This window comes from Salvia hispanica, chromosome 6, assembly GCF_023119035.1.
Source record: "Salvia hispanica cultivar TCC Black 2014 chromosome 6, UniMelb_Shisp_WGS_1.0, whole genome shotgun sequence".
NCBI classification, from domain to species: Eukaryota; Viridiplantae; Streptophyta; class Magnoliopsida; order Lamiales; family Lamiaceae; genus Salvia; species Salvia hispanica.
Genome location: NC_062970.1, coordinates 1123112 through 1150714, shown reverse-complemented (window position 1 = coordinate 1150714; position 27603 = coordinate 1123112). Strand labels below are relative to the sequence as shown.

Below are 27603 nucleotides of genomic sequence, written 5' to 3'. Positions count from 1 at the left end.
CAATTGTATCTATGATTATTTCTATGATTTATATGAGACGATAGCTGTATTCATATTAATAATTTTATTTCTATTTTTGTTAGAGGGTTACAATTTTTGCTTCCGTTACTGTTATATAGTATGAATTTATTAGTATATGGTCTTACTATTTTAACCAGTGTTTAAGGGAAAAAGATCCCTTAGTTTAGAAAAACATCAATACATCAATCTCCATCCCATTTACAGCTTAAGGTATATCAAATTATAGAATCTAATTTTACTACACAAATGAGTAATAAATTGTTTAAAATGGAAGATTAATTATCACTTTCTACTTTACACCCTGCAAAATTATAGTAATAATACAATCATTATTGCAGAGATTTTTAACTCGAATTGCATAACTCCCAATTTTCCATGTAACACCTCATAGCTCACATATATATAAACTATCATATGCTACACTATTAATCTGCATATATAATATAACAACTAAAAAATGACTTGTGTAGCAACCAATAATCAGAATGCCAACAATAATCAGGAAGGGGTAATAGTTTTGGGTGTTTATATTCATTGTGAAGGCTGCGCAAATGAAGTGCTCAACCATCTTCGTGGATTTCAAGGTTTGTTGCTACAAATTAATTACAAATATAGCTAGAATTTGGATTAAATAACATGTAGTACTAATTTGATAATACTGCAGATGTGGAGGGGGTGGAAATTGATGCCAAGAATCACAAAGTTAGAGTGAAGGGGGCAAATGCAGATCCCATCAAAGTTAGTGAGAGATTGAGGATAAAAAGTGGGAAACATGTTGAATTGATTTCTCCTCAAAAACAAGACAAGAAGGAAGAGGAAAAGAAACCTGAGGTAATAAGTTTAGCTATTGAAATAGGACAAAAATTAAACAAATCATTACATGAAAATTCAAGGGAGTACTATAGCCCCTCACCATTTTTATTACATGATTATATTTCAAAACTTTACTATCCTTACAATTTAACTCTAATATATTTATAAAATTAACATGATGTATAGTACTTAAAAATTTCAAAAAATAGTTGATGATTTGTTTCGCAGCCAACGGTGTCCGAGGTAGTGTTGAAAGTTTACATACACTGCGAGGGGTGTGCAAATGAAGTGAAGCATTGCATCCTAAAAATGGAAGGTTAGGCATCGATCAACGATCTTTTCTTTCTTAAACTTTGACTCGTCTCGTGACTCTCGTCCAACATCATTTTTTGTGGACGATATATGCAGGTGTGCAAACCGTGAGTCCGGATGTAGCGAAGAACGAGGTGACTGTGAAGGGAACGATGGACCCGAAGAAGCTCGTGGAGTTCATCAGCAAGAGAGGTGGGAGGCATGCTGAGATTTTGAAGGAAACCGATTTAAACAAGAATGACAAAAATGATGCAAATTTGAATGATATTCATCAACTTGTGTTTGCACCTCAATTGTTTAGTGATGAGAATCCTAATGCTTGTTCTTTGATGTAATATTTAGCAATTTCAAAAGCCACGTTACAATGTAATAAGACGATATGATGATTTTTAGAAACAAGAGAAGTTGAATGTTTGAAAGTAAATTGATTAGTTGGTTGGCTTCTTCGTGATAGATTAGGTATTTCTTGTATTCGCTTTTTTTCCCATTATATAAAATCACCTGATAATGAAGAGGTAATCTTGATACCCATCAAACTCAACTTTCAACTAAATTATGTTTGGAGACAAAGGTAATAAAATTGAATAAAAATAACAAAATTCAAGAAAACAATAGAGACTGCTATAATGTTACATGCTGGTGACACAAATAACATAGTGATCAGAAATGGAAAGCTCTGTCTATGACAGTAGATACGGTAGAACACCAAGCAGAAGTCTATTTGAATCCCCTCCACCGGCATAAGGAACGCGTAAATCAGCGCATTCTATAATGTTGAGTTCTTGAGACCTGGCAGTGCTTCCCATTTAGTGAATACTTAACAGTTATATCCACGTCACGAGGATTCTTCTTGTTAGGCGCCACAGTCATGGTCCCCGTCAATGTCTCCCCTTCACAAATGCTAAGCACATCTTCTAGGTATAACACCGTCTGTTTCCAGTGAGTGGCGCGGGACTTTGGTCCTATATAATAGAGTACAGTTGTGATCAGATGCAGAAGTGAAAATGATAACAATCTATGCTCTGAGTATGAACCAAAAACAACTACAATGCAGCCAAAAAAGTGTGCACGATACAGTCTGCACAATACTATCTAGTAGCACACAGAATTACTGCTTTAGTTCAGCTATGAAAAACAGCAGATGTAGTAAGAATATGGCAAACTAGGATTCACAAAAAGCTTTAGAAATGTAGATTTGTAACAACACCTACCTGTAGAGAAGCCCATCAATTTATGGCATTTGGTAAAAGAAACATCAAAGTAAGCAACCAGAGCATGGATGTAGTCATCCCGTTCAGCCACAAGCTTAAAGGGAGCTGTGAAAGAAGCATCTACTGAATCCATCTTTGAAATGTCCATGGTCTGAAATCATGAAATAACAATGATATAAGAAAGCAGCTCTCAATGTACAGCATGACCTAAATGATCGACAATTATTAAAAGGATACAGAATGACCTAAACAATTATTAAACCGAGGGAAGTCAGAAGGTAAGTTCCAACCTTGAGCATTTGGCAGTTGGTAACAATCTGATTCTGTTCTACAGTGTCTACAAGGGGCTCTGCTATGGCTTGCTTTCTGATGCAGCTCATGTTAAACCCGTATACATTATTCCAAACTGCGAAAGAGTGAACATGCAGAAGAATGTTGAGAACTACATGCAGAATGAAACCCAAAAAGGACCATGCATTACACACGATTAAAGCTCACATTCAATCTTGTCTTCCTTGTAGTCGGCATCTTCAATTGCAGTCAGATGAAGGGAGGCTTTGTCAGGCAATACAATTCCATCTTTGGCCTGCAAATAGAATGCAGCAAAACATAAAACATTGTAAAGAGCTTGTGAGAATACATAAATATGGTATTCTTTGTGCCATATATTTTGTATGTCAGGAAAATATCCATCAACATCATTAGGCTGTTTAAATCAAACTAAAACACAACTTACCAGCCACTTGTCACGAGCATAAAGCACCGAGTCCAACATGTTCTCATATACTAGAAAATATCCCATCCACTCAGAAATGATAACATCCACTTGAGCAACAGGAAGCTCAATCTCCTCAATTTTCCCCTTAAGAACAGTTACAACTGAAATGACAAAATAGATTGGTGTCAAAAATCCAAGACATCAGAAGGTATAACTGAATAATAACACGGATTTCACAAAATATACACCAAAACGAGAATTACCATTTGAATATCCATTTAGCTTTACAATCTCCTCAGCTGTACTCGCCATGCTGGAGCATTCAACCTTAAACACAAATGCACACAATCAGATATACACTTTCAAGCAAGTTCAAAATGCATATTTTCATCGATTTATCCTATTTTTCTCTGCTAACCAATTAGGTTGAATTTTTCTAACAGGGGTGTAAGAATCCAGATTCATCATCTTCATTGCAATTAACTCATTACAAACAGTAGATATACAAGCCAATATTAACAACTAAACAAAAAAGGCATCGACTTGCAATATAGTAGTATAAAATAAAATTAGCTCCATTACCGCATAAACGTGTTTAGCACCAGCTTTGGCACAAAATAGTGATAATATTCCAGTACCAGCACCTACATCAAGAACTACTTTGTCTTTGAAAAGGAAGGAATTCTTATAAATAACATTTTGGTATGTTTTCGTTCTAATCACGTCCTTCAACATTTCCTGCATTACAAAAAGTTACAAAAATCAGATTGAAAGATCGAAAAAGTCATCTTAAACACATAAAGAGACAGCCTTCCAGCTCTGCTTCCAAATTTCGGTACTCACTTCATGGATGCCTGCAAACAATTACAAAAACAACCAAAGATTAGTCCTTTAACTATCAATTGATACCTCAAATTCAAAAAAAAATCAAAATAATTACCAAAATGCGAGTAGGAATCGAAGTAGTAATCAGCGCTGGTCTTATCATCCCCGGTAGCCAAGGATTCCTCCCGATCGCACATGGTGGAATCCTCATCGAGATTCGAGCTCTCGGCGGCTACTTCTTCGATTGTTTCGGCTTCTTCGTCCTCGTCGTATTGGAACTTAATCTTCGTCGGCTGGTTGGCTGCGGCGGCCAAGCTCCCGCTGGCATTGGAATCAGCGTTGTTTCCTACATCCATGGCTCCGATAATCCGAAAATTGTGAGTTGGGGAAGATTTGAGGCGAGGGGATTTCGGAGGATTGGGATGTAGGGTTTTAGAGTGGGGGAGAGGAATTCAGTGGATGGAGAATTAGGGTTTATGGTGCTCTTCTATTTAATCAATTCTCGCCTCAAAATATCTGCTTTCTTTTTCTTTCTTTTTTCCTTTTTTTCTCTTTTTCCTTTAGTGGGTGTCGAGTTGGCATGGACTATTTCGAATTTTCACAAAAATTTATGCTTACCAATTTTTGAATTTCGGCTAAAATTTATTGAAGGTTTTAAATTGGGGGGGGGGTGGGGGGGGGGCGGAGGATTGGACCTCGCGGGGCCCTAAAGGGCCCCCCCTCGCACCCGTTGCCGCTTGTCCGGGCCCGGGGGGGCGACCGACAAATGAAGGGGATGGAAACTTTTTCATCATCCCGGGGGGTCGTGGGGGGCACTTGGCTAGCTACCCGTTGTGTCCCGGGGAAAAGTTCGGCCCCGCCCTTTTTCGGCCACCCGGGTCGCGCCCGGAAAATTCTCGGAGTCCCCCGGCAACAAAAAACACTCCCGAGAAGGGTTTAAATCCTTATACTTCCACCGCAAGGGGGAAATCATTCTCGGCTATCCTCCCGGGGGTCCCCCTCATTACGCCCACTAGTGGGGGACCCGGGGGCCCTTGGCGTTGCGAAAAACGGCCGACCCCCCGGCCCCCCGTGCGCTCCCCCCCCTTAGGACCTCCCCCCCCCCCAAATCCTTCCCCCTGCGGGCGGGGCCTCCTATGGAGGCTGATCTTTCCCCACATTCTCTTATGGAAAAACTTTAATGCATTTTTCACTTTTTAAAATTTTAGTTATAGTGGTTTTTGACTTTTTGTAGGAAATCTTTATTTCAAAATAATTGTCCAACCAAAAAAAGAATAACATCCTGGTATCCTTCTAAGTTAACAAAAAGAGTTGTGTTTGGCAGGATTAAGAAACTGCAGGAACAAAATATGATCAGAGTCTGATAAATTCAAGAATTACACACCATTTCACATGAATGCTCCAAATCTTTATCTATATGAAATACTGTCACTAAATATATATGTAGAAAATATAAAAGTTAACAGTAGGTGGAGTAAGCTAATTAAGTACTTGAACTGATAGAAGGAATGGTTGTGGTGTTAATTGGCCAAGGAGCGCCAGCCATCACAGCCTCGATGTCTTTTATAGTCCGCGGACACTTGGTCATGTTCACGCAACCATCGCAGCTAACGTACTGCAAAAATATTCCCGCAGATACATCAGCACATGTGAAGTAATGGTTGAGTAGAAAAAGATACTTTATGCAACTTTACCACATCGCTTTCAATTCGAACCCCACCAAAGCCTCTGAATCTGCTGATCTCGTGACGGTTGAAAAACTTAGACGTTTGTGCATTTTCCATTGCAGGAAGTAGCAAGGCATCAATGAAGTAACACCCAGGTTCTACTGTTATCACCTGCAGTAATTTATGTCCGAGCAATTAGCAATACCATATATATACTCTACATACTAATCTCAATAAAAATGATGCTGAGAGTGTCAGAAACTCAAATTTTCCCATCTGCAAAGCAATACATACCATTCCCTCAAGGAGTTCTCGACTGGTGCGCAAAGACTTCAACCCAGGTTCTTTCGGTCTTTCGGCTCCCTGTAACAAATGAATAACTATAGAGTAAATAATCTTGCAAACATGTCATTGTTTCGAAATTGCCAACACCTGCAAGCAATAAAAAGTATGTCCGTGTAGTGAACATGATCACCTTTAGATAACCGCCAGGATCATGAGTATCAATTCCTAGAAGGTGGCCCAGACCGTGAGGTATAAAGACAGCCCCTATCCGTTCTTGAACCATAGCATCCACATCCCTTTAAAGTCGGGCAATTTTGATGAGATCATAATCAAGTCCAGCAACATGAGAAAATATGAAGGAAAAGTTGAACAACACGCATACCCCAACAAGAGGTTTCCTTTCTTCAACGACTCAAGAATAGTTCTTTCAGCCAATCTGGAGATGAAGAAAACGTTTGATGCAAACTTGAAAGAAAATGCAGAAGTATAACTCCATTTATTATATAGTAAGGCTAATTCTGTCGGCGCATAGAAACAAAAGACTAGACTTATATTTTTAACTAGTACTCTTTCAGGAATACACAAAACCAGGTGATAAACACAGAGACAAGTTCATTCCACAATTATCTGTTCCCTTCATCTTCCCATGAGCTTCTCTAGAGAATATAGAGCAGTATGAGGTAGTGGGAATCTCAAAAGATTTTGGTAGAGAGACTGGAGAAAACCAGCAGGAACAATCCTGTTCCAAGTGCTATTATCGACCTTTTATTAAACTGCCTTATGCTAAACCTAGTGAAGAGACGGTGTATCAAGATATTCTGGCTAACCTAGAAATGGTATCTGGATTGAGTTAACTTTTAGTAAATTTGAAAAGGGAATTAAATAAATCATGAAATTCAAAGGAGTAACCAGATAGCCACTTCCTTGGAAGTCACACAATTTTCATCATTTCCTTATTTTGGCGCATGTAAACACAGTCCATAGCTATATCACTTTTATGAAGTTATTGCATGCGCAATTAGTAATTCTTTTTGTGGCCTTCTCCAACTTTATTTCGGATATCGCTGACATTATCTTCTTGCCAATCAAAGTCCTCCTTTCAATTTTACTACAAATACGATACCTTATATCTAGAAGAAATGATATTAAACCATTGGTCATCCTAATTTGATTTGGTTTTTCTCTGACAGCCTAACTTGAGTTTCTTACATGTGCATATCAACCCAGCTTACTCCTGGTCGCATATTGGATATGACAGCATCATGTGCAAGAAGAACAGCCTGCAAATGAAGAAATAAGCAAAAGATTATTATGCTTCAGCCAAATATTTTTCTGGAAGAAAATGTATGACTATATTCTTCTTATACAGGACTTTTAGAACATATCCAACAGTGACAACAAAGTGTTTAGTAATCTTTTCCAGCACAATAAATCATCATTGGCATTTGACTAAATGAAAAAACGAGCATACTGCACTCTGCAGAATATCATTCTCTTCTTCACTCAGCTTTTATGCTCTCTTTTTGTGAATTATAGGAACAGATGACAAATCCAAAAGCTTGTACTCTTGTAGTTGGCATGCCTATGCATGTTGTTAGGACTCCAAAAGCCATTTGAATATTAATTAAATGCTTAAAGTAGAAATTTTAAAAGCCTCCACGGTGTAGGAATTCATGAACTCTCTATGCATTTTTGTACATAAATCTACGGATAAGTAACAGTACTCACATTATATATAAGTGATTGATCATCAGTAAACTTTCCGTTGACCTGCATGTGCAATCAGATTTGTAAAAATCACTAAACAAGAAATAAACAAGCTTGTGGAAAAACAAGAGGTTCTCAAAGACAATTATTAATAAAAAAAATAGATCTTTCAGCTTTAATAGAGTGAAGACTACTAACAAGTGAAGACACAGAACAATACAAAAGAGACGAAAGAAAGATGAGTAGGATCCTTCAATTGAGAATACAGCATGCTGTTAAAAGTTATATTCAAAATCAAATTTGCAGGAAAACTTCAACCAAGAATCTTCATGGCACTGGTTTATATACATGAAAACATTCAAGAAGATAAGTACCAAAAAACTGGCATTGTATTGGAATAAATACATTTCTAGCAAGTATGTGCAAGAAAAAAGATTGATTTTGACTCTGCCCTGAATATTTATGCCACATCGTAACACTGATAAAAATGTATATGTGGGTCACCTGGACCAGAATCTATCTATATTGAAAAGTTGCATAATGGTGTGCATATTTATTTATTTAACCACCATATCACATGTGTAGTGTGTACTACACTGAGAAGTGTATATAGAGCTTGATTGTGGATAAAATTACAGTTTCAGAAAGAAATTCTGATGTGTGTTAAAGACATTCTGTTCATGGCATAACTTCTTACTTCTAAAGATTGAACTAAAGCGGTGTTCGTGAACTTCGTGTGATGCCCGAATTGGGATAATAATACCCAGTTGTTTGTAAGAAAACAAGACATTCACTTTGACATGTTTTAGTATTATATTATTATTAGTTAGATAGTATCCAACATTTACACACAAAACTCAACACATTGTTTTATGTTTAACTTGCATATATATAAGAACATCCGCAATAGCATGCAGTGTATATGGCTACCAATGCTCACCGGAAAAGAACAAGTTATATCAGAACCATAAAAATGGTATTCAGCTCCCATGTCAAGCAGTGCCATATCTCCATCTTCAAAGATCTTAATAAGAAAACAACAAAAAAAGTATGGCCTTAGAAATGAGAATCAACCTCCCACGGAAACAATCATGTAATGTCAGTTGTGTATTGTTATTCACATGTTTTTTCACTAAACTCCCAACAAAACAGAAGAAAATTTGTCACCAATGACATGCAAACAAAATCATTATCCAGTGCATAATGCTTCAGATGTATAATTAAACATCCAGCTTAACATACCCTGTCGTTGGGAGCTGCTGCATGTCCATAGTGTAGCACAGAACTGTAATAAGAAAAACTAAATGTAAGCTAACAACGCAAGCAATACACTACTGAGTAAGAAAGGTACTTTTATTTAAAACCATAAACCAATCCTTGTTATACATAAATATCATACAAAAAATAAGGAAAGCATACCTGTTGCTGCCAGTTGCACATATACAAGTGTACGAACAGTGTCTACATCCACCATACATGTATGTGTGATGAAGAAACATACTTTCTAATTGATATTCTTTCATACCTACTTTTGTTTTCCTCATAACCTACATAAAATGACGTAAAACTAAGTCAAATACCTTCCTCCATTAGGAACCAATTTAAACATAAAAACATGAAAATGTATTGTTTCACATATCGTAACAAGATAGGAAACAGTTCTTTTGTTATCTTACCTATATCACTATATGTTGAGCACATTTCCCACTTCAGATCACAAATAACTACCAAACCCATTAGTCGAACAAAATCAAATTGGATATAGACTTTTGTTTTAGTTACTTTCGTAGATGAATATATAGTAGATAATGAAATAAATATCGAAAAAATTACTTATGTTCTCATGAGTTCAAAACAGCAGATTCAGAACTTGGACATCTTCATTTAAGGAATGCCAAAACCATAGCTGTTCAAACACCCAACCAGATGAGAAATGCCATGGAGGCTAAAATTTGGGTTTTCATTAAGACAAAACAATAAGCAGTTCAATAACCATTGCAAAAGGAACAACGAGAGGAAATATCTGGATTGATGATTTAAAGGTGAATCAACTGTCTCCAATAATAACATATGACAAAGGTCCAATACAGCCATTAGATGGGAAATAGAATTTTCCTTAATAGTTAAAAATTATGTAATAGTATGTATTGAAGTGCATAAAATTTTTGATGTACCAAGTAGATGTGTTAAATGCTTCTCCTCAGTATCATGATATCAAATGCAAATTAATAGTGATTAAAATGATGCTTCTTCAAATGCAATAAATAATCCAAATTCCTATATCTCTCCCTGGTTGAGCTTTAGGCAATGATGATGATTTTCTAAGACAAGAAATTTCCAACAAATCACTACCTGTATTCAAGATACACTTTTAGGAGGCTATTCTAAATCTCATCCCATTAAAAAACAGAAAAGATGACCGAGAGTAAATGACCATTTTACATATAATCATGCACCGAAGTTTCTTTCGGAAATTGCCACCAATACTTGACTAGGCCTTCCTTCACTATGATCTCAGTTAGGAATGCAAATCATAATGTGCAAGGTTGAAGAATACATAATATTTTAGTGAGTCAATAAAACAAAAATAGAAATAAATAAATAAGCTTAAGAGTGTAAGGTTCAAGATTGTAAACCTCAACATGAGCTTCAGAGCTGATATCATTGGCAAACTGGATCACAGCAAGCTCAAAGGCTGACTTTAAGACACGGCATTCAGTCAGAATAGGATGTAAAGCATTTAGGTCTGTCTCAAAATTGTCAATCCCCTGAGAAAAGATAAGCTTAAAGTCAATAATTGCTATGTAGATAGTAGTGACCATGCAAGGTTGTTAACATTTTTTTATTCTCCACAAACTTTGCACAGCTTAATGATTATACCTAGTAGCACTAAACAGTACTGAGTTTTCACATTTTTAGCAAATTAAACTACTCCAATGCATATATATATGTATATGTTTGTCCACGTATGACCATATATTTATATAGGTTTTAAAAACATGTAATGTTTCATGAGGAGCCACAATGTTTGAGAATGTCATTCAAATCTAGATTGAACGTTCTTAAAGAGGATGCAGTATTATTAACTTTAAAATACATACACAGATTTAAGTATGTTTGTAGGCAATACAGCATTTTTATATACAATGAAGTTTGTTCCAAACTAATGTAGGTTAGTGAACTCTTCTTATAAAATTATTTCAATGAAAATGATAATACCTCAAAATGTGCTGGCTTGGAAAAGTTGTTACTATCAGTGTTGAGCCCATGCAGGAGATAAAGCAACGGTTTTCCTGGTCCTCGGTATTGCTGATTCAGAACTTTTGCAATCTCATCAGTGTAATATACAGAGCTAACCATGTAGCTTTCCTGCAAAGGACGAATATAAATGCTATAGACCCAATAGTCCTCATTATATTCACCATTCGAATTAAGAGCATACTTAGAGTATAATCACCTTGAAATATGAAGTTGGCTTAATTTCTCCCAACCAAACTGCATAATCAGCAGGCAATCTTGGAGCAAAGAGTATTGAGTCTCCACTTGCTATATCCTTCGTTTCAAAATACAGAGCAGTAAGCTTACTTTTCACAAGATATTTATTCAATATTAAATAAATGTAGAGAAAGTCAATTCATGACAAAAAGGTAGTTTTGCACATCTCAAACTATAAAAGAGATGAAAGTAGCTCAATTTTGCAAGCTTTTCCAGCAAAGTAAAACAGAGGAACCAGAAAAAATGACAAAGATGTTGCATGCATATGCAATACAACAAAGCAAGCAGCAACTTCAACTTCAACTTCAAAAATATAATTCAATCACATAACACTAATCTCCCCGGGTAACTGCTCATGCTTTAGATCCATGAGGGTAGCAAAATCTACCAGCTCAGGGAGTAAGATGAAAATACTACAGCATTATACCACAATACAGTTATATTCAGTCAGTGGTTTTGACATCCATGTACCCATTACTTCTGATATTTCATATTTAATTGAAAAGATAAGCTTAAATGAACTTACAATAGCTCCATAGAACCCGGGTTCTTGCACTCCAAACAAGTAAGCAAAATAGCTCTCCTGCCTGGTGATCAATAAGATTAAGGGTTATGAATTAGGAATTTGTGATATACATAAAACGGCCACCTGCTGTAATAGTTTAATTGAAAACAAAGAAAGGTTGACCTAAAGCACCAGACATAATACTTGGCTTTATGATTAATCATGCATGCACATAAAGGATTTTGAAGCTTGTTAGTGCAAGTAGCTGCAAAATAGATCAGTTGTTCTTCATTTGAAGTGGAGAAAACACGGGTATGATCTGGATAATTCTCACCCTAGTTTGTTAGTGATTTAGGGTCTAAAGAATCCTCACACCAACTGAACACTTAGATTTTTGTGAAGCAAGTCCTAGAGGAGTATGGCAGTCAATCGGGCTGGATTAAAAGAATCTAAGCAATCTGGATCATAACCTCCTCATAATCTTCATGTTTCTCCGAAAATTTGTCAATTTGGGAACTAAGAATCAATCAATTCTACCTTGATCGAAAATCATGAGGATATGGGGTTCTACATGGTGTGGTAGTAGCACCGTATAACACAAGCTGGAGTTTCCAAATGACTCCATTCTAGAGCTATCTATGAATATATGATTGGTGCTCAGTTACTACTAGGGATGCTGTGAGCATCAGTGCTGTTCTTCTCAGAGATGAATAAGATGGTTGAAATATGCCTTGAGGACTTGCTTCTCTGCTCTGACTGTGAGGAACTAAGATTTTCTATCTCGATTAAAAAAGAAAATTTTGTGGAACTGCATCAAACCAACTTACAGCTTGATGCTTCACATACACCCTGCTTCAAACACCTAGTAGGACGAATCTTAAAAATGATTGTTTCTTCCTTTTTTCCAGATTGATCGATAACTTTAGCTGAAATGTCTTGCTTCAACTGATATGATTTTTTCTTTTCCTTTTTTGAGAGAACCCTTTCGACGAGGGTGTGTTTACTTTGAGTGAGAACATGATTCCATGACTACGTTTGGGGATTAGTTCCTTAGTGTAGATAACATTTATATTGCTGCTTTAATTATTTGTAAGAGCATATTATGAAAGAGAGTCGAACCGCAGCATAACTGGAGTACTAATATAGTAAAATTACTTGCCAATTCATCTCTTTCTCTAGACTTCTTCTCCACAATATACTAGCTACCACATCAACGCATATGGGGGATAAGAAACATACAACAAAAAACCGGAATCCAACGAAGTACCTGAACAATTCGATATGATCGGTGCAGTAGCGATTCTGCTCTTCGCCGCCCTATCAAATTGAAAGTTAGGTCATCAGCTGATACGAGTAGCAGTCTGAATAAAATAGGGAAGGAAGACGTCGCAGTACCTGGAGAAGGATGAAGCCGTGGAGATTGCGAGAGGAGATGGAGAGATGATCGCGGAATGAGTCTAGGAGCTTGTTGCGGTTTGCTACGTGTAGCTGCATCGGCACCTCCGGCGGCGAAAGAGACGACGGAGAACCCATCGGAGATCCCCTTTTGTTTCAGTGTTTCTTAGCAGCTATGCAACATTCTTCTCTAAGTCAGTTTATTTTTGACAAATTTTTTATTAGTAATTCCATATCTTCAAAAAATAATTATGATTATGCAATATCTATGATTTTAATGGAAATTATGCATGAATTAATTGATGAAAAATACCTTGCGGACAATATTCGTTGTTTAATCGTATCCTTTTTAAGTCAATTTTGATTTTTGCATTCAAATTTGTATCGTTTAGATAATTCCATAAAATGTTACCACAACAGCAACAATATCGTTTAGAAATTTGTATAGACGTTTAGATAATTCCATAATGGAGTAATATAAATAACCTTGTATAAAATGTTACCACAACAGCAACAATATTTTATTTTATATGCGGAGTATCTAGATATTATGAGTAGTGATAAACGTACATAATTGTATTCATAAATACTGATTATTTCGCAGCACTTCAAAAAAAATTAAAATTTTAGCTTATATATTTGTATATTTATTTTAGCTTATATATTTGTATATTTAATAAAAAAAAGTACATTTTTTCATTAAATACTGTATAATTAATTCAAATCAAGCTTCGAAATAATGTTATAATTTGACCAATTTCTATATTATTTATTTTCTATTACTACATAATCATCCAACAAATAATAAAATTAATTTTTAGTTAAATTCAATTAAATTTAAGAATATTATGTACTTATACAATTATATACATTTATCTTTCCTCATTCATGATTCTTCTGATAAATATTTAGATAATTCCACAATAACTCTAGATATCCTTTTGTAAAATGTAATAGACAGTAACACAATCATCAAGCCTCGACTACATATCAGAAATAAAAGAAACAATCAATCAAAATGAGATATTTTGAGCTGACTCCTAACAAAAAATTGGCAATATCAAATCAAACAACAAATCTAACAAAAGTTTCAAAACGAAGACAACACTAACAAAGCAAGTAGGATTGCAGTGCAGATAAATAATGATTCCCTTTCGACAGACAATATATGCATAATTATATTGATCACCTTAAAAAAACTAAATAAATTATCTATGTACCTTTTAATAGTTTTTTTATTAGATAGTCTTCTCCCATCTTTTTGCTCTTCTATATTAAACTATGAACTTCTTTGTGAGTTCCAAAGCATTATAAATTTGCTAGATTTCCTACATTATGAACTGCATGAAGCTAGCTGGATTAATGATTATTGGTGCATTTTTATTTTAAAATAAATTGTTGACCTTAAAACTTACATATGTAAACACAAATTTGAAATTAAATATTTGAACCGTGTACGTGTGATGTGTTAAAACCGCAGGTGAGTACCAAAAGGCCAAATATCATTATATATTTTATGTATTATATTTATGTATAAAATCACAAGTTGGTATGTGAAATGATTATTTGAAATAAATTGAAAAAAAAATTAAAGTATCTAGTGTTAATCATATAATGGAATAGTGTCTGTCATCCATCGCCAACAAATTGGGATTTTATGTATTCATGACATGTTTTGAAATTCTAATTACACTTCTCTTATATGGAATACTTCATTTGTCCACAATTAAATTTTTATCTTGACTTAGCTCGTTTTTTTTAAAAAAATATAAAGAAAAATTAGATAGAAAAAAGTTGTGTTTATAAAAATAAGTGGGATTAATCATTTTTACTTGAATTTTTGCGTATAAATTCTTTACGATTATTGGTGTGCCATTACGACATGTGACTCCCCCCTATAATACCACATGACTGCGGTGCACACGCTGGATATATACATTCTTCATCATTGTTGATGCTCTTATCATATGTGACATGCAAGAATATGACTAAAATAGTATTAAAACTCTCAGCATAAAAAGGCATGTGAATAATACTTTTTGTCCCACAAAAATTAGACAATCAAAAATATATACAGCAAAGAAAAAATTTTGAAAACATTATCTTGTTATATAATTACAATTATTTTTAAATTGATAAGATCTTCAATCAAATGAGTAGTCAAAGCTACTGTGGAGGAACTAGCATCGCATGTTTAGTCACTGATTTGTTTTATGACTATTATTAATAATAGGCATTTATTTTTTGAGGGAATATTTTCTGGGCATTAATAATTAGTACTTTCATGCACTGTCACCCACATATATCTTCATATACCAAAGTATTTACTAGGAAGCTTCTTCCATTGTGAAAATACTTCGATTTTTAATCAAGTTTAATATTGTTAATTAATATGCTTATGTAAGAGAATTAGTATTCGGTTTTTAATTAATTGATTTATCGATAGTGATGGTATGCACACTCGACTAATTTGGGGCTCACAAGGTCATTTAAGATCAAATGAAAAGGATTAAGGAAACTTCAAGTGTTTAGAGAAGGATATATAATAATATAAGTAATAATATAATAACTACCTAACTTTATATTTAGATATTTAAGTGTAGTTTGAAGAGAGCAAGTCAATGTTTATCTTCGTAGTTTTAATTGTTTTATTCACCGATTTTAATTATTAATTAAGACAACTTAAGCGTGTGTGTGTGCTGATTACATTTTAAGGTCAGCTAATTAAGATATCAGAACATAATACAAAGAGAAAGAAAGGATACTTGATTACATTACATCTAATTAATTAAATATTCATTTTTGTGCAAATCGATTTTTCTAAATTTGAAAAGTAGCATGCCACCCAAATTTTTAATTGATAAATGTACATAATTGTATCCTGATATTAATAACACGAATTTTAATAAAGTAGAATAGATATAGAGAACAATAATAGCAATATTATTAGGAGAAAATGAGAACTAGCTAACTTATTAGTTAAAACACATACCAAAGTAAATAAAGGCTCATTTTAGTGGATGAATGGTAGATTTAGAAACGTAAATTAGCATCCTTAATTGTATTAGACATTTTTTTAGATATATATTCAGTGATGTGAGCAACATGAATCCTAAGAAAAGATACAAGTAATCAAATTTGGGTTAATATAATTCTAAACCGCACATTAATAAACTCAAGATTGTTGTTGAAATATTGTTCTCCTACCCAAAAAAAATATTCATAGAAACTAGGAGGGTTGTAGCGGACGTGGAGCTACCGTGAGACTAAAAGACAAAGTTATTGTCGATCGGCAAACCAATTAATGGAGTTTTTCGACTCCGATCGCACAAAATGCTCAATAAGGAGTAGTATAAATTATTATAAATAAAAGAAATAGTGTTAAACATTGTGAGCCAAAAAAACATGCAAAAATCTCGTATTAAGGGAACAAAATCTACCAAATATTCATGTATCTTTAAACGATCTTATCATGAAATATTCGAATGAAAATTTTCTCCGACGTGGCAAAGGTTCTTTGGCTTTGCATCTTCAAAGAAGATTTGTGCCTTGCAATATGGATACAAGATAAGTTCTCCCCAATTTATCAATTAATTTAACGCAAACTCAAGAAATAAAAAGTCATAGGACTACTAGCTAGTAACCATTTTAATATCTCAAATCAATAATATGCTTTGGCTTTTTAGAGTTCTTTTGCACGTTTAATTTAATTTTTCTCAACTTGTACTAATAGTACTGATGCTTGTCTGTTGTTTCTTCTTTCAATATTCTTGCATTTATTTTATTTTATGCTTTCTTCAAATATTACCGGAAAAAAATATATAGTACTCCTATATTATTGTCATGTTCAACTCTTTTTAGTTTTTGGCAAATTGGCTTATAATTAGCACTAGTAGATTGAAATGGTGGCTTATAATTAATCCACGTTGTCATATGGTTATAAAATAATTGCACTTATAAAATTATATGGCGATGTACACCTATTATCACTTAATTTCAATCTAGTTAAAGCATGTTATTGCATTTATTTTCCCTCCAAAAAAAGTTGAGTAGTAGTAGTACTATATTTATTTTAATGGCAAATATTTCACGACAATTCTGCACATGGGATTTTGTCGATGATATACATTATTCTCTCATCATTGAAATAATAATTCTTGAATCAAATACAAGCCTCATTTAATTAGTTTACATAGGATTTGACTAAACTTGTGATTACCAATAATTAGAGGATGTTTCAATTATAGTTAGAAAAGGTTTTAAGGATGTTAGAACTAATTAACTCTGTTGCAATATATTTTAGATATATGATTAATGAAGACTGTGGGAGAAAGGATATATTCTAGTACCTTCTAATTTTATTTATTTTTTGGGTTTGTTTGGAAGATCAGTATCGGAATCTTGATGATCTTGGAAAAATATCTATGTCAGTTTAGAATGAAAAACTTAACCACTATTAGATCTTCTCGAATATGATCTGTTTATAGTTTTTTGTCTTGCAATTATTCATCTTGTTAGTTAGAATTCAATTGGTGGCCTTCATTTAGGTTGATGGGTATATATACATAGATATTGGGAAGATATTCATCTTGATAGTAGTTGTAAGGGATAAGACATGTCATTTCACAAGAGATATGTGATTCATAAATTATTTAGAGAACTTTTAAAAAATATACATTCACAAACACACATATATAGTTTAAACTTTATAATAATACATAAAATCTTGATAATCATGACGCTTCGGTCGATGCTAACGCCATTAATTCTTGGGGTGCATTTGCAAAAACTATAGTATATTGTTTTAGTATTTTTGCACCAAAAGAAAATGGTATAATATTAATTAGTTCGCTATTTTTTTCTTTACATGTTTCAAAGATTTAATTTTCTAAAATGTTACAAAGATTTTATTCATAATGCACTAAAATATATTAATAGCTGCATTTTGGGTAAACCTTCTCGAAGCATTCTCAAGGGATAAGAATTTCGTAGCTTTACATATATTTTCAAACCCAAAAATAGGTCAAGGGTTTATGTAGCTCATGCTTAAGAAGATACTTAAAGAGTTAAAGACAAAGAGTGGTGTATGGATTTCAATTTACACAACCTTATTCTCCTCAACTGAAAATACTATAAATTGAAAAATACAAGTCACAATTACGTAGGGTTGGCTTAACAGAATTGTACATATTGCACCCAATCATGATCAAATATTGCAATATATGTTCACATGAAGTACTATATCATACTAATGTGTGTGTGACATGACACATGAAGTATATGAGTCACATAGAGTATATAATTGTACTCAACGCAATAGAAGATTCAGATGGGTTCGAGGGTCGTCCAATCCCACTGTCGTGGCCCGTAAAGTAGGAAAACTCCATTAAATTCGATTGCCGGAGCTTTGCCGATTTCATGGTCCGCCCAACCATTCGGGATTCAAGCGCACTTTCATTCTTCGTCTGTCATCCATTGCCAGCGACAACTATATTTACTTTGTGTGACCCCACACTATAGATCATCATTGGCTCAACATAAGTGAATCCTTCATATATAATTTGTGTTCTCTTTCCAAAAAAGAGATACTTGTTAAGTGCACACATGCTACATGCCTAAAGTAGCATTAACACATAATAATTCTCAATTAAATCCTCTAATCACCCCACAAACACATTATTGGCCACACAGTCAAACACTAAAACATAAAATAAAAATAAAATAGGAGTTAGAAAATGAGCAGCCACCCCCATTTCAACTACCATATTTGATGTGAATCTCGTGGAGAAGATTTAGATACATAACTTATACATATAATAAACCTAGCTTTGGCAAAAAAAGATGACGTCAGCAACCAGTTGTCGCCAGTCTTTCACACAATATCATACCATTATTTTTTGTAAAAAGGCAAATTTTGATCTCAATCAATCATTGCCTCCCTTTCCACATTTTATTTTTTTTGTCAAGAATATACATAATTCCACGTAAGCAAAGGCATAAAAATTCCTCTATAAATGGGAAACATCGGCTTCAATAAGCTTCATTCAATTAAACAGTTGCTCTCTCATCTTTCTCATCCCTTCCTAGATTTTAACAAAATGGCCATCAAACCATTAAAGCAGCCTTCTTCCGCCTCCTCAGCCGCCGTTCGTCTATCGAAAATCGCGGTTTCCAACACGCACGGCGAGGACTCGCCCTACTTCGCCGGGTGGAAGGCATACGATGAGAATCCTTACGACGAATCTTCCAACCCTTCCGGGGTTATACAGATGGGGCTCGCGGAAAATCAGGTGAGTTTGATCCGTCCAACGTTGTATATATGTCGTGGAGAGTTTCTAGAACAATCTAGAATGTTTGTTGCTGACAAATTGTGTTTTTTTAGGTTTCATTTGATCTTCTTGAGAAATACCTTGAGAAGAATTCCTCCGACGCCACCAGCAGCGGGAGAGTTTCTAGTTTTAGAGAGAATGCTTTGTTTCAAGATTATCATGGTCTACTTTCTTTTAGAAAGGTAACAAACACCCTCTTAGTCTTCCTCTCTTATTACTCTATCCGTCCATAAAAAATTGACCTGAAGTATTGTTAAGTATTATGATCTTCATTTGTAAGAAATGAAATATTCCGTAGTATTAATTTTTTATGGACGGATGAAGTATAAATTAGGAGCCTTCTTAATTGTTAAGACTTTCTATTTTTCTGCGTCAGCCACTGACCAACGTATGCTGCAATTTCAGGCAATGGCGAGCTTCATGGGGAAAATAAGAGGCGGGCGGGCAAAATTCGACCCGGAAAGAATCGTGATCACGGCGGGAGCAACCGCCGCTAACGAACTTCTCACCTTCATTTTGGCCGATCCCGGCGATGCCTTGCTCGTCCCAACTCCATACTATCCAGGGTAATTATATTTATAAATTCTTACTCTGTTCGTCCACTATTAAATGTCTCTGACACAAATTTTAAGAAATTTGCGTATACGAAGTTCTATTTTTATTAAATTTTTAAATATAATACGAGTTGAATTTAATATTTAATAGTAGTAAAATATCTATAAAATATATTCCACGAGAAGCATAGTTAAGTGTGACATCGAAACTAACCAATAATTCTTTTCATTAATTCCGCAGCTTCGATAGAGACTTGCGATGGCGAACCGGCGTCCACATCGTCCCCATCCACTGCGACAGCTCCAACGCCTTCGAGATCACCCCGGCCGCCCTCGACTCCGCGTACTCGGACGCGGAGTCGAGGGGCCTCCGCGTGCGGGGCGTCCTCATCACCAACCCCTCCAACCCGCTGGGCGCGACCGTGAAGCGCGCCGTGCTCGAGCACGTGCTCGACTTCGCGTCCTTAAAAAACATCCACCTCGTCTCCGACGAGATCTACTCGGGCTCCGCCTTCTCCGACGCTGAGTTCGTCAGCGTCGCGGAGGTCCTCGAGGCCCGGGGCGGCCGGGGCTCCGAGAGGTGCCACATCGTGTACAGCCTCTCGAAGGACCTCGGCCTCCCCGGGTTCCGAGTCGGGACGATCTACTCCTACAACGACGCCGTCGTGACGACGGCGAGGCGGATGTCGAGCTTCACGCTGATCTCGTCGCAGACGCAGCAGCTGCTGGCGACGATGCTCTCCGACGAGGAGTTCACGGCGGGGTACATCGAGACGAACCGGGAGAGGCTGCGGAGGCGGTACCGGATGATCGTGGACGGGCTGGGCCGGGCCGGGATCGAGTGCTTGAAGGGGAATGCGGGCTTGTTTTGTTGGATGAATTTGAGCCCGTTTTTGAAGGAGGGGACCGTTGGGGAGGAGTTGGCTTTGTGGGAGTGTATTTTGAGGGAAGTCAAACTTAATATTTCACCCGGGGTTTCGTGCCATTGCGCGGAGCCCGGGTGGTTTAGAGTCTGCTTCGCGAATATGAGCGAGCAGACGCTGCAAGTCGCGCTCGCCAGGATACATGATTTTGTCGAGAGAAGAAGGGGGAATCAGTAAATGATAGATGGGGAATCATTATTGATTATTTTTAGCTTTTGATTTTGATTTTGTTTATCCATGTATATGTAGGTGTTTTGATGGAAATAGTTTTTGCCCGTTCAAAGAATGGGTTTGTGTTTAAAATTACATTGTATTAGTAATATTCATTGAATGAGATAATTTAATTGATTGCATATTTGCATGTAAACAAACCTTTTCTTATTTCTTCTTCTATTGCAATGAGTTATTGTTGTGACAAAATAGAACGATTGTGTAATCGAGAGAAACAGAAAACGTAAAGAGACACAGAATTTACGTGGTTCACTCGTAGAACGGATTGTATTCAGATTGTTTTCAGATTACAGAGTTATGTGCCCTATTTCTATACAAATAGGCACACAAACGACGGGTTAGGCCCAATAAGACAATTAAGACCCCGTTCAGCTAGCAACAAACTATGTACTAACACTTATCTAAGCATAATGTGATTTGGAGGTGTCATGTTTCATAGAAATGGAAAGTGTAGTTAGCTAACAATTGTAGGGACTAGCTAGTTTAATTTTTATTCTACACTTTGACTCTATTCTTTAAATATTAAATATATGGAGTGCATGTATAGGTCAAATACAAATTTATGATATGATGTTTAAATTTATTATCAAAAATAGTACATGGCTCGTTATTTTTCTCATAAAGAAAGTGTCTACCCATGATACAAATTGATTAATATTTACTGAAATTATTATTTTTAAGGTAAAATAATGTAGGCCTAGCTTGCACAACACGGATTGATAATCAATAAATCACTATTGTAACCAATATGTTCAACCACCTCTAATAGCGTGGAAGATGAGACAACATTGTACAATTGAATTCCTCATCCAATTTAATTGACCCCTTCGAAGCAGTCAATCAAGTTGGCAAGTTAATACATTTACATCACCAATTTCATATAGTCCATATTTTTATTTATCAATAAAATATTTTATTACTATTATATATGGGTTTGACTATTGGGGGATTGCCGTACATATTATAGTATACATATCGATGCCGTGTTTTGTTCTACCAAACTCCACTTGTGTGGACCATTCAATTTTTTCTTATAGTTGGGGGGTCCATTTGTGAGCATGTATAGATATGAAAGGCCTTTAAGGCTATGGATAGGGCCATAGTGGGTCCAAGTTTAATGTCGGATTCAGATGAGATCGAGATTGATTGACCCCATTAGGTTATGAAAATTCATGATCACAAAGTGTGGAAGCAATGCCTCAACCATTAGGGCTCAGAGTTTACTTTCGTTCTTCGTATGTCATCCATTGCCAACAATGACTGACGCACTGTTTTTGCATTTCGACGCCGATGATCGAATTTTTTTACTATATCTAACTCCACATGTTTCGTTTCATGCATCGATCATTGCATTTTGACACCGGTAATTAATGATCTTATGTAGTTCAGTAGTAGTTTTTTTCTTACTCATCCGCAACAAAGTATGAGAAGTTGTTGATAAAATGAGGCAACATCCTTTTTTTTTTTTTTCTTTGATGTTTTCTTTTTTTGTCTTCTCTTTATTCTAGGACTCCTTTAACATCTTTCTCACTCTTTTCATTTTTTTATATGAATAATTAATAACCAAGCTTTATTTGTTTATCTTTAATGATAGTATATTGGGTAATAAGCATATAGCTTCTTGTTCTCAACTGGATCCGCCACTGTATAATAAATTAAGTTTTTTTTAACTAATTCTTAATAATTTAGTTCGTGGTAGGTAATTTTATCCCTTTTTGCAATATTTAATTATATTTGTATTTTATTAATAGAACTAGCTTGCTCAATGGGTTGATAACCTATGATTTTAGCTATAGTTTTTGTTATTCTCGTTTTGACGAATAACATATGTATGTCTGCGTCATGACTCATGCATGAGAGCAATGTGCATGAATTAAATTTCTCTACTGCATATGCTTGTGAGAGTGACAATGTATTCATGTCAAACTGTTTTTTGAAATTTTCAAGCAATCAATATTTGGCCTGTAAAATTAGACCTTTATTACTAATTTATAATTACCTTATAATAATGTACTAACTATTTTGACTTTATTAATAAATTATTTAGAAATATACTATAGGTGTAGAGGGTCGCGCCCGATCCCATTTAATAATATTACTAATGCGTACTTACAAAGTCAAATATTATTTTATAATCTACAAATACCTAACTATCAATTTAAAAATAAAATAAAAAGTAAACCCCTTTAAAGCTCTTTGAAAATCGGGTATTGTGTCATTATATGTAAATATCAATATTTCATTTGGTAGTGAATATATCGATTAAAATCAAAAGCTTCACTGCCTTTAAATTCACTAGCACGAAATATATATAGTTTATAAGTTTTATTTATTCCTTTTGCATATTGTTCAATTATGTTAATTAATTAAATATGAATCACATGATGTGAGTATAAGAAAAGGCAACGGATGTAAGTTTCTTTCATGGCTATGACCAAATTGACAACAATTGATATTTTTCTTTGAGAACCAAAAAGAACGTATGTCATTAATAAGTTTACTTTTTGATGTTACAATATTTTATGATTGTACAATATATTTGACTTTCTCAGGCAATCTCTGTGTAGCATAGAATTTTCAATCCAGGGATTGCAAATTATTTTTTTTAAGGAGACAGGAAGATTTAGTATTTAAAATTTAATTAGTGACTTTAAGCATTTAAAATATTACTTTGAAAATGTACATGCTTCTGATTGACGATGATGTTTAAAATTTTCTATTTCAAATATATAATCATGAATTTTCATATAAAGAACATGGTTGCAAAGTTAAAAATTGATTTAGCTAAATTACTACTCTAAGTATAACAAAGCAATATCAGCACGAGACAACATCAATCTATTATCTATACGCACAAAAATCGTGATCGAGAAACCAGATTACTATAACAAAGCAATATCAGCGTGAGACAACAACAATCTATACTATCTATACGCACAACAATCGCGACCGAGAAACCAGTTTAATACAATACAACAATTTCCTATTTACATCTATAACCTATTTGTTTTAACATAGCAACTAATTATCTAATTGCCCATCTAATTTTCACTATAAAAACCCAATGTCCCTCTAATAACAAATTCTCGGCTCCGCCCCTGCATTATACGAGCATGGCATCGTCTTATAGACATGTGTTGATAAAACTAATCCAAACTAGTTGCATACTCCCTCCGTTCCGCGGTAGTTGAGTCATTTTGCCATTTTGGTACGTTCCATAGTAGTTGAGTCATTTCCTTTTATAGCAAAAGTCAACACATTTCTTATATCTTACTTTACTCTCTCTTAATTTATTCTTTCTTCATCTCTCTACCTTTTTCACTTTTTTACTTTATTCTTCCTTTATTTAACCCACTTAACACAATTTTTCTCAAATCTCGTGACGAAAAGAAACGCCTCTACTACTGCGGAACAGAGGGAGTATGATTTTTTCGTAACCGAATTTTATGACATTTTATGAAAAACGTTGAAAATGATGGATTTTTTAATACTCAATAAAAAACAAAAGTTTAAATTGTTGACAAAACCCCAAAAAAGCCCAAACACAAGCCCAAACTAAATCCAAAGAGCAAGATTTATTTTCCAACAAGCTGAAAAGCCCAAATTCAAGCCCAAACTGAAAGCCCAAAAGCAAGATTTTTACCGAAAGCTGGATCAGTAATTACTCGAAGTGAAGTACTGTTTCACTGAAGCAGTTAAAAATATAAGGTGAATTTATTTAAGAAGACTTTTCTCTTGATTTACAACCTCAGACCTCACCTCCCCTTTCTCTCACTACCCAAGAGCTTATCGGCGAGTCTGTGAAACCGGAGCTCGCCTTTCAGTTTCCGATCGGAAGGTATATATTTCCTATCTCTTGATTGTGCATCCAGCTGTTGATCGTCTTGTCTTTATTTCGCCGCCATTTTTCTTCTCTAGGGTTTTAGGTGTACTTTTCAGATCTGTGATTTTCATCATCTGGTTTAGGGTTTAAGACTGTGTGGGTGTGCAGTGATGATATTTTGCTCTGATCCATGCTCAGATGCCGTGAATTTGATTTTGTTTATTATTTGTTTAGGAAGGAAGTTTGTGAAATGTATGTAGATATGCAAGCGTACTGAGATCCTTTCATTTTCCTGTAGAAGCCTTTTTATGGTATTTTTATGAAAATTATTTTAATTTCAATTGTGTTGCGTATTTTTGCTTGATGAGCTGAATTTCTAGTTTTTTATGCTTTTATTTTCATGTGCATTATTGTGAAGGATGTATTGTTAATAAGTGAAGCGAGCATAATTTGGAGTTTGAGTTCATTGTTGTTTTTATTCTGAATTTGCCTTCATTTTTCAAATCTGTGATTATTTTTTTGTTCGAATGATATACCTTCATTGTCTGTCTTGTTATGGATAAGTTATTCGTAGTATGCAGATAGTGAAAATGGTAATCATGTGCTACTTGCTGCGTGGGTTGGTTGGTTTCATTTAATTTATAATTTTTGTTGGTATTTTTACTGTTTGTAATAGTCATATACTGATATACCTACTATGTTTTTATTCTAAAAATAGTAAAATGCCTTCCTATCTATTGGTTTGGATGGTGAGTGATCCGTGCCTTTTTTTTGCCTGTGTTGATTTTCATCTTATGTATGGACATTCCCAAACAAATTTTTGAAAAGCTGTGCTTTTTTATTTTGGGTTGAGTATCAGCTTAATAAGGATAAGAATTGAGAAGTAGTGTGTGTGTGAAGTTGAGCTTAGAACTTTAGATTTAATTAGGAGAAAAGCAGAAGGGAATTAAGTGCCACTTAAATTTATTTGTACATGTCGAGATGATTGCTCTGTTTTCTTATCTCTAGGTGACCTTCACAAGTTTTGTGAAGCTTTTAGTTTAATGGCAGTGATAGTTCCATTTGCTTTATCTAACTGCTGTTTTTTGGTTTGATGTGCAGGACTGACTTTGGGTGTAATGGCAGCGAGACTACAGCAATTGCAAAGCAAGGCTTGCCAAGCCACACAATATGTGTCCAAGCATGGCACCACCTACTATAAGCAGTTAATGGAGCAGAACAAACAATATGTAAAAGAACCAGCAACTGTTGAAACATGTAGCGAATTATCCAAGCAGCTGTTCTACACTCGTCTTGCCAGGTTACTTTTTGTCTCCCTATATTTCGCATGAGTTTCTATCAGCATTGGTTTTAATATTTGCAGTCTACTGAGGTCTATCTGCTTGAGCTTGTTATCAATGCATTATGCAATTGATAAATATCAGTAATATTAATATGCAGCCCTGCCATTGACAAGCTAAATACTTGAGACAGATCACAAAGCTAACTGATGATGGACATTGTGTGACGGTTTCACTGGATTGCTTATATGATTGATTTACGCTCTTATCAGGCACCTCATTTGCATGATTCTTCTGTTCTGGGTGAACATGTTGTTTAGATATTCGTTGAATCTGATGTGTCTAGAGTTGCTATAAAAATTTCAAGCTCCATCCTTTATTTCTAGAAGGATTCCTAATTTACTCTGTTACACCAATTGCAGCATTCCTGGTCGCACTGAGACCTTCTGGAAGGAAATCGACTACGTGAAGAATATGTGGAAGCACAGGCAGGAAATGAAGGTTGAGGATCTTGGAATCGCTGCTCTGTTCGGGCTTGAATGCTTTGCATGGTTCTGTGCCGGTGAAATTGTCGGAAGGGGATTCACATTTACCGGCTACTATCCCTGAAAACGGACTGGGTAATAATTGTGGGAATGATTCGCGTACTCATGGTCGGGCAGATTGTCATCATGCAAGTTTTTTTATTTCAAAGAGAGTTTGGCAAGCTGATAAATCAGTGTTAAAATTGAAGGCCTCAATAATCAGTACATCGGTATTTGAATTTTCTCTTAGTGGAGTGGTTTTGAACTTCACATTGTTTTTATCTTCATTTAGATATTGTTACTGTGATGAATGTAGCTCCTTATAAAAGTTTTGGTGTTGCCTTCATAAATTACCACCAATCTCTATCTTTGCCTCAATAATGGTTCCATTCCTACCTCTTTTTCGGTTTGACATTCAAGTTAAGTGGATTAATAATGGTTTTCCATTTACTTTGTGGAAATAGTGACTTAAATCCCAGATCTATTGGTTGGAGGAGAAACTAACGATGAAGTTTGTCCTTACTTCAAATGCTGTAGTTCTTTGCTTCTTCCTAGCCTGGAAAAAAATGATAGTATGTTGAAAATTTTTAAAGTGTTCACATCATATTTTAATATGTTTCTGTAAAAGTATTTGATGTAAATATGAAGGTTGAAATGAATATATAAACTCACATTTCGGTTCATCACATCATAGTCCCACATTTAACCCAAATCAAAGTGTATGCTAAATTCTACAACGACAAATAATAGATTTAATAATTTTTTCGGCTGATTTTAAAGTAGCAAGAATAATCAAAATTTTACTAGTATATTTTTTCCAATAATTGTTCCCTTTGTATGTTTTCATAGTTTAAATATCATGGAACTTTTAAAAAGTTTTTCCACGAACTTTAAAATTGGCAAATAATATCACGAATTTTATCCCGTGTTTGTTTTTTCCTACGAATGAAAAAATTCCCACAAATAATATTATGATATGGATTTT

The 27603-nt window shown here is 34.9% G+C and overlaps 4 protein-coding genes and 1 long non-coding RNA gene across 5 annotated transcripts; 3 read left to right on the top strand and 2 right to left on the bottom strand.

Annotated features, from left to right (window-relative positions):
- Positions 1 to 495: 495 nt before the first annotated feature.
- LOC125192858 lies at positions 496 to 1144 on the top strand. The gene is made up of 3 exons (XR_007171484.1): positions 496 to 605; positions 686 to 852; positions 1063 to 1144. It is a non-coding gene; the product is annotated as an uncharacterized LOC125192858 (long non-coding RNA).
- A 601-nt stretch (positions 1145 to 1745) lies between these two features.
- On the bottom strand, positions 1746 to 4381 carry LOC125196425 (protein arginine N-methyltransferase 1.1). The gene is made up of 9 exons (XM_048094938.1): positions 4016 to 4381; positions 3919 to 3929; positions 3658 to 3813; positions 3339 to 3402; positions 3094 to 3236; positions 2856 to 2943; positions 2648 to 2763; positions 2358 to 2508; positions 1746 to 2108 (listed from the first exon to the last, which is right to left on the bottom strand). The coding sequence occupies exons 1-9, from the start codon at positions 4254 to 4256 to the stop codon at positions 1903 to 1905; spliced, it is 1176 nt and encodes a 391-aa protein (XP_047950895.1). The 5' UTR covers positions 4257 to 4381; the 3' UTR covers positions 1746 to 1902.
- An 854-nt stretch (positions 4382 to 5235) lies between these two features.
- LOC125197324 (xaa-Pro dipeptidase) lies at positions 5236 to 13153 on the bottom strand. The gene is made up of 16 exons (XM_048096058.1): positions 12955 to 13153; positions 12827 to 12876; positions 11581 to 11641; positions 11017 to 11112; positions 10779 to 10928; positions 10196 to 10327; positions 8979 to 9106; positions 8802 to 8844; positions 8500 to 8583; positions 7581 to 7622; positions 7062 to 7132; positions 6235 to 6288; positions 6043 to 6148; positions 5862 to 5930; positions 5595 to 5738; positions 5236 to 5515 (listed from the first exon to the last, which is right to left on the bottom strand). The coding sequence occupies exons 1-16, from the start codon at positions 13090 to 13092 to the stop codon at positions 5384 to 5386; spliced, it is 1500 nt and encodes a 499-aa protein (XP_047952015.1). The 5' UTR covers positions 13093 to 13153; the 3' UTR covers positions 5236 to 5383.
- A 5861-nt stretch (positions 13154 to 19014) lies between these two features.
- LOC125196753 (1-aminocyclopropane-1-carboxylate synthase 7-like) lies at positions 19015 to 21075 on the top strand. The gene is made up of 4 exons (XM_048095366.1): positions 19015 to 19244; positions 19337 to 19465; positions 19689 to 19849; positions 20079 to 21075. The coding sequence occupies exons 1-4, from the start codon at positions 19053 to 19055 to the stop codon at positions 20935 to 20937; spliced, it is 1341 nt and encodes a 446-aa protein (XP_047951323.1). The 5' UTR covers positions 19015 to 19052; the 3' UTR covers positions 20938 to 21075.
- Positions 21076 to 24693: 3618 nt separating this feature from the next.
- LOC125192020 lies at positions 24694 to 26971 on the top strand. The gene is made up of 3 exons (XM_048089472.1): positions 24694 to 24829; positions 25916 to 26114; positions 26517 to 26971. The coding sequence occupies exons 2-3, from the start codon at positions 25933 to 25935 to the stop codon at positions 26701 to 26703; spliced, it is 369 nt and encodes a 122-aa protein (XP_047945429.1). The 5' UTR covers positions 24694 to 24829; positions 25916 to 25932; the 3' UTR covers positions 26704 to 26971.
- Positions 26972 to 27603: the final 632 nt, after the last annotated feature.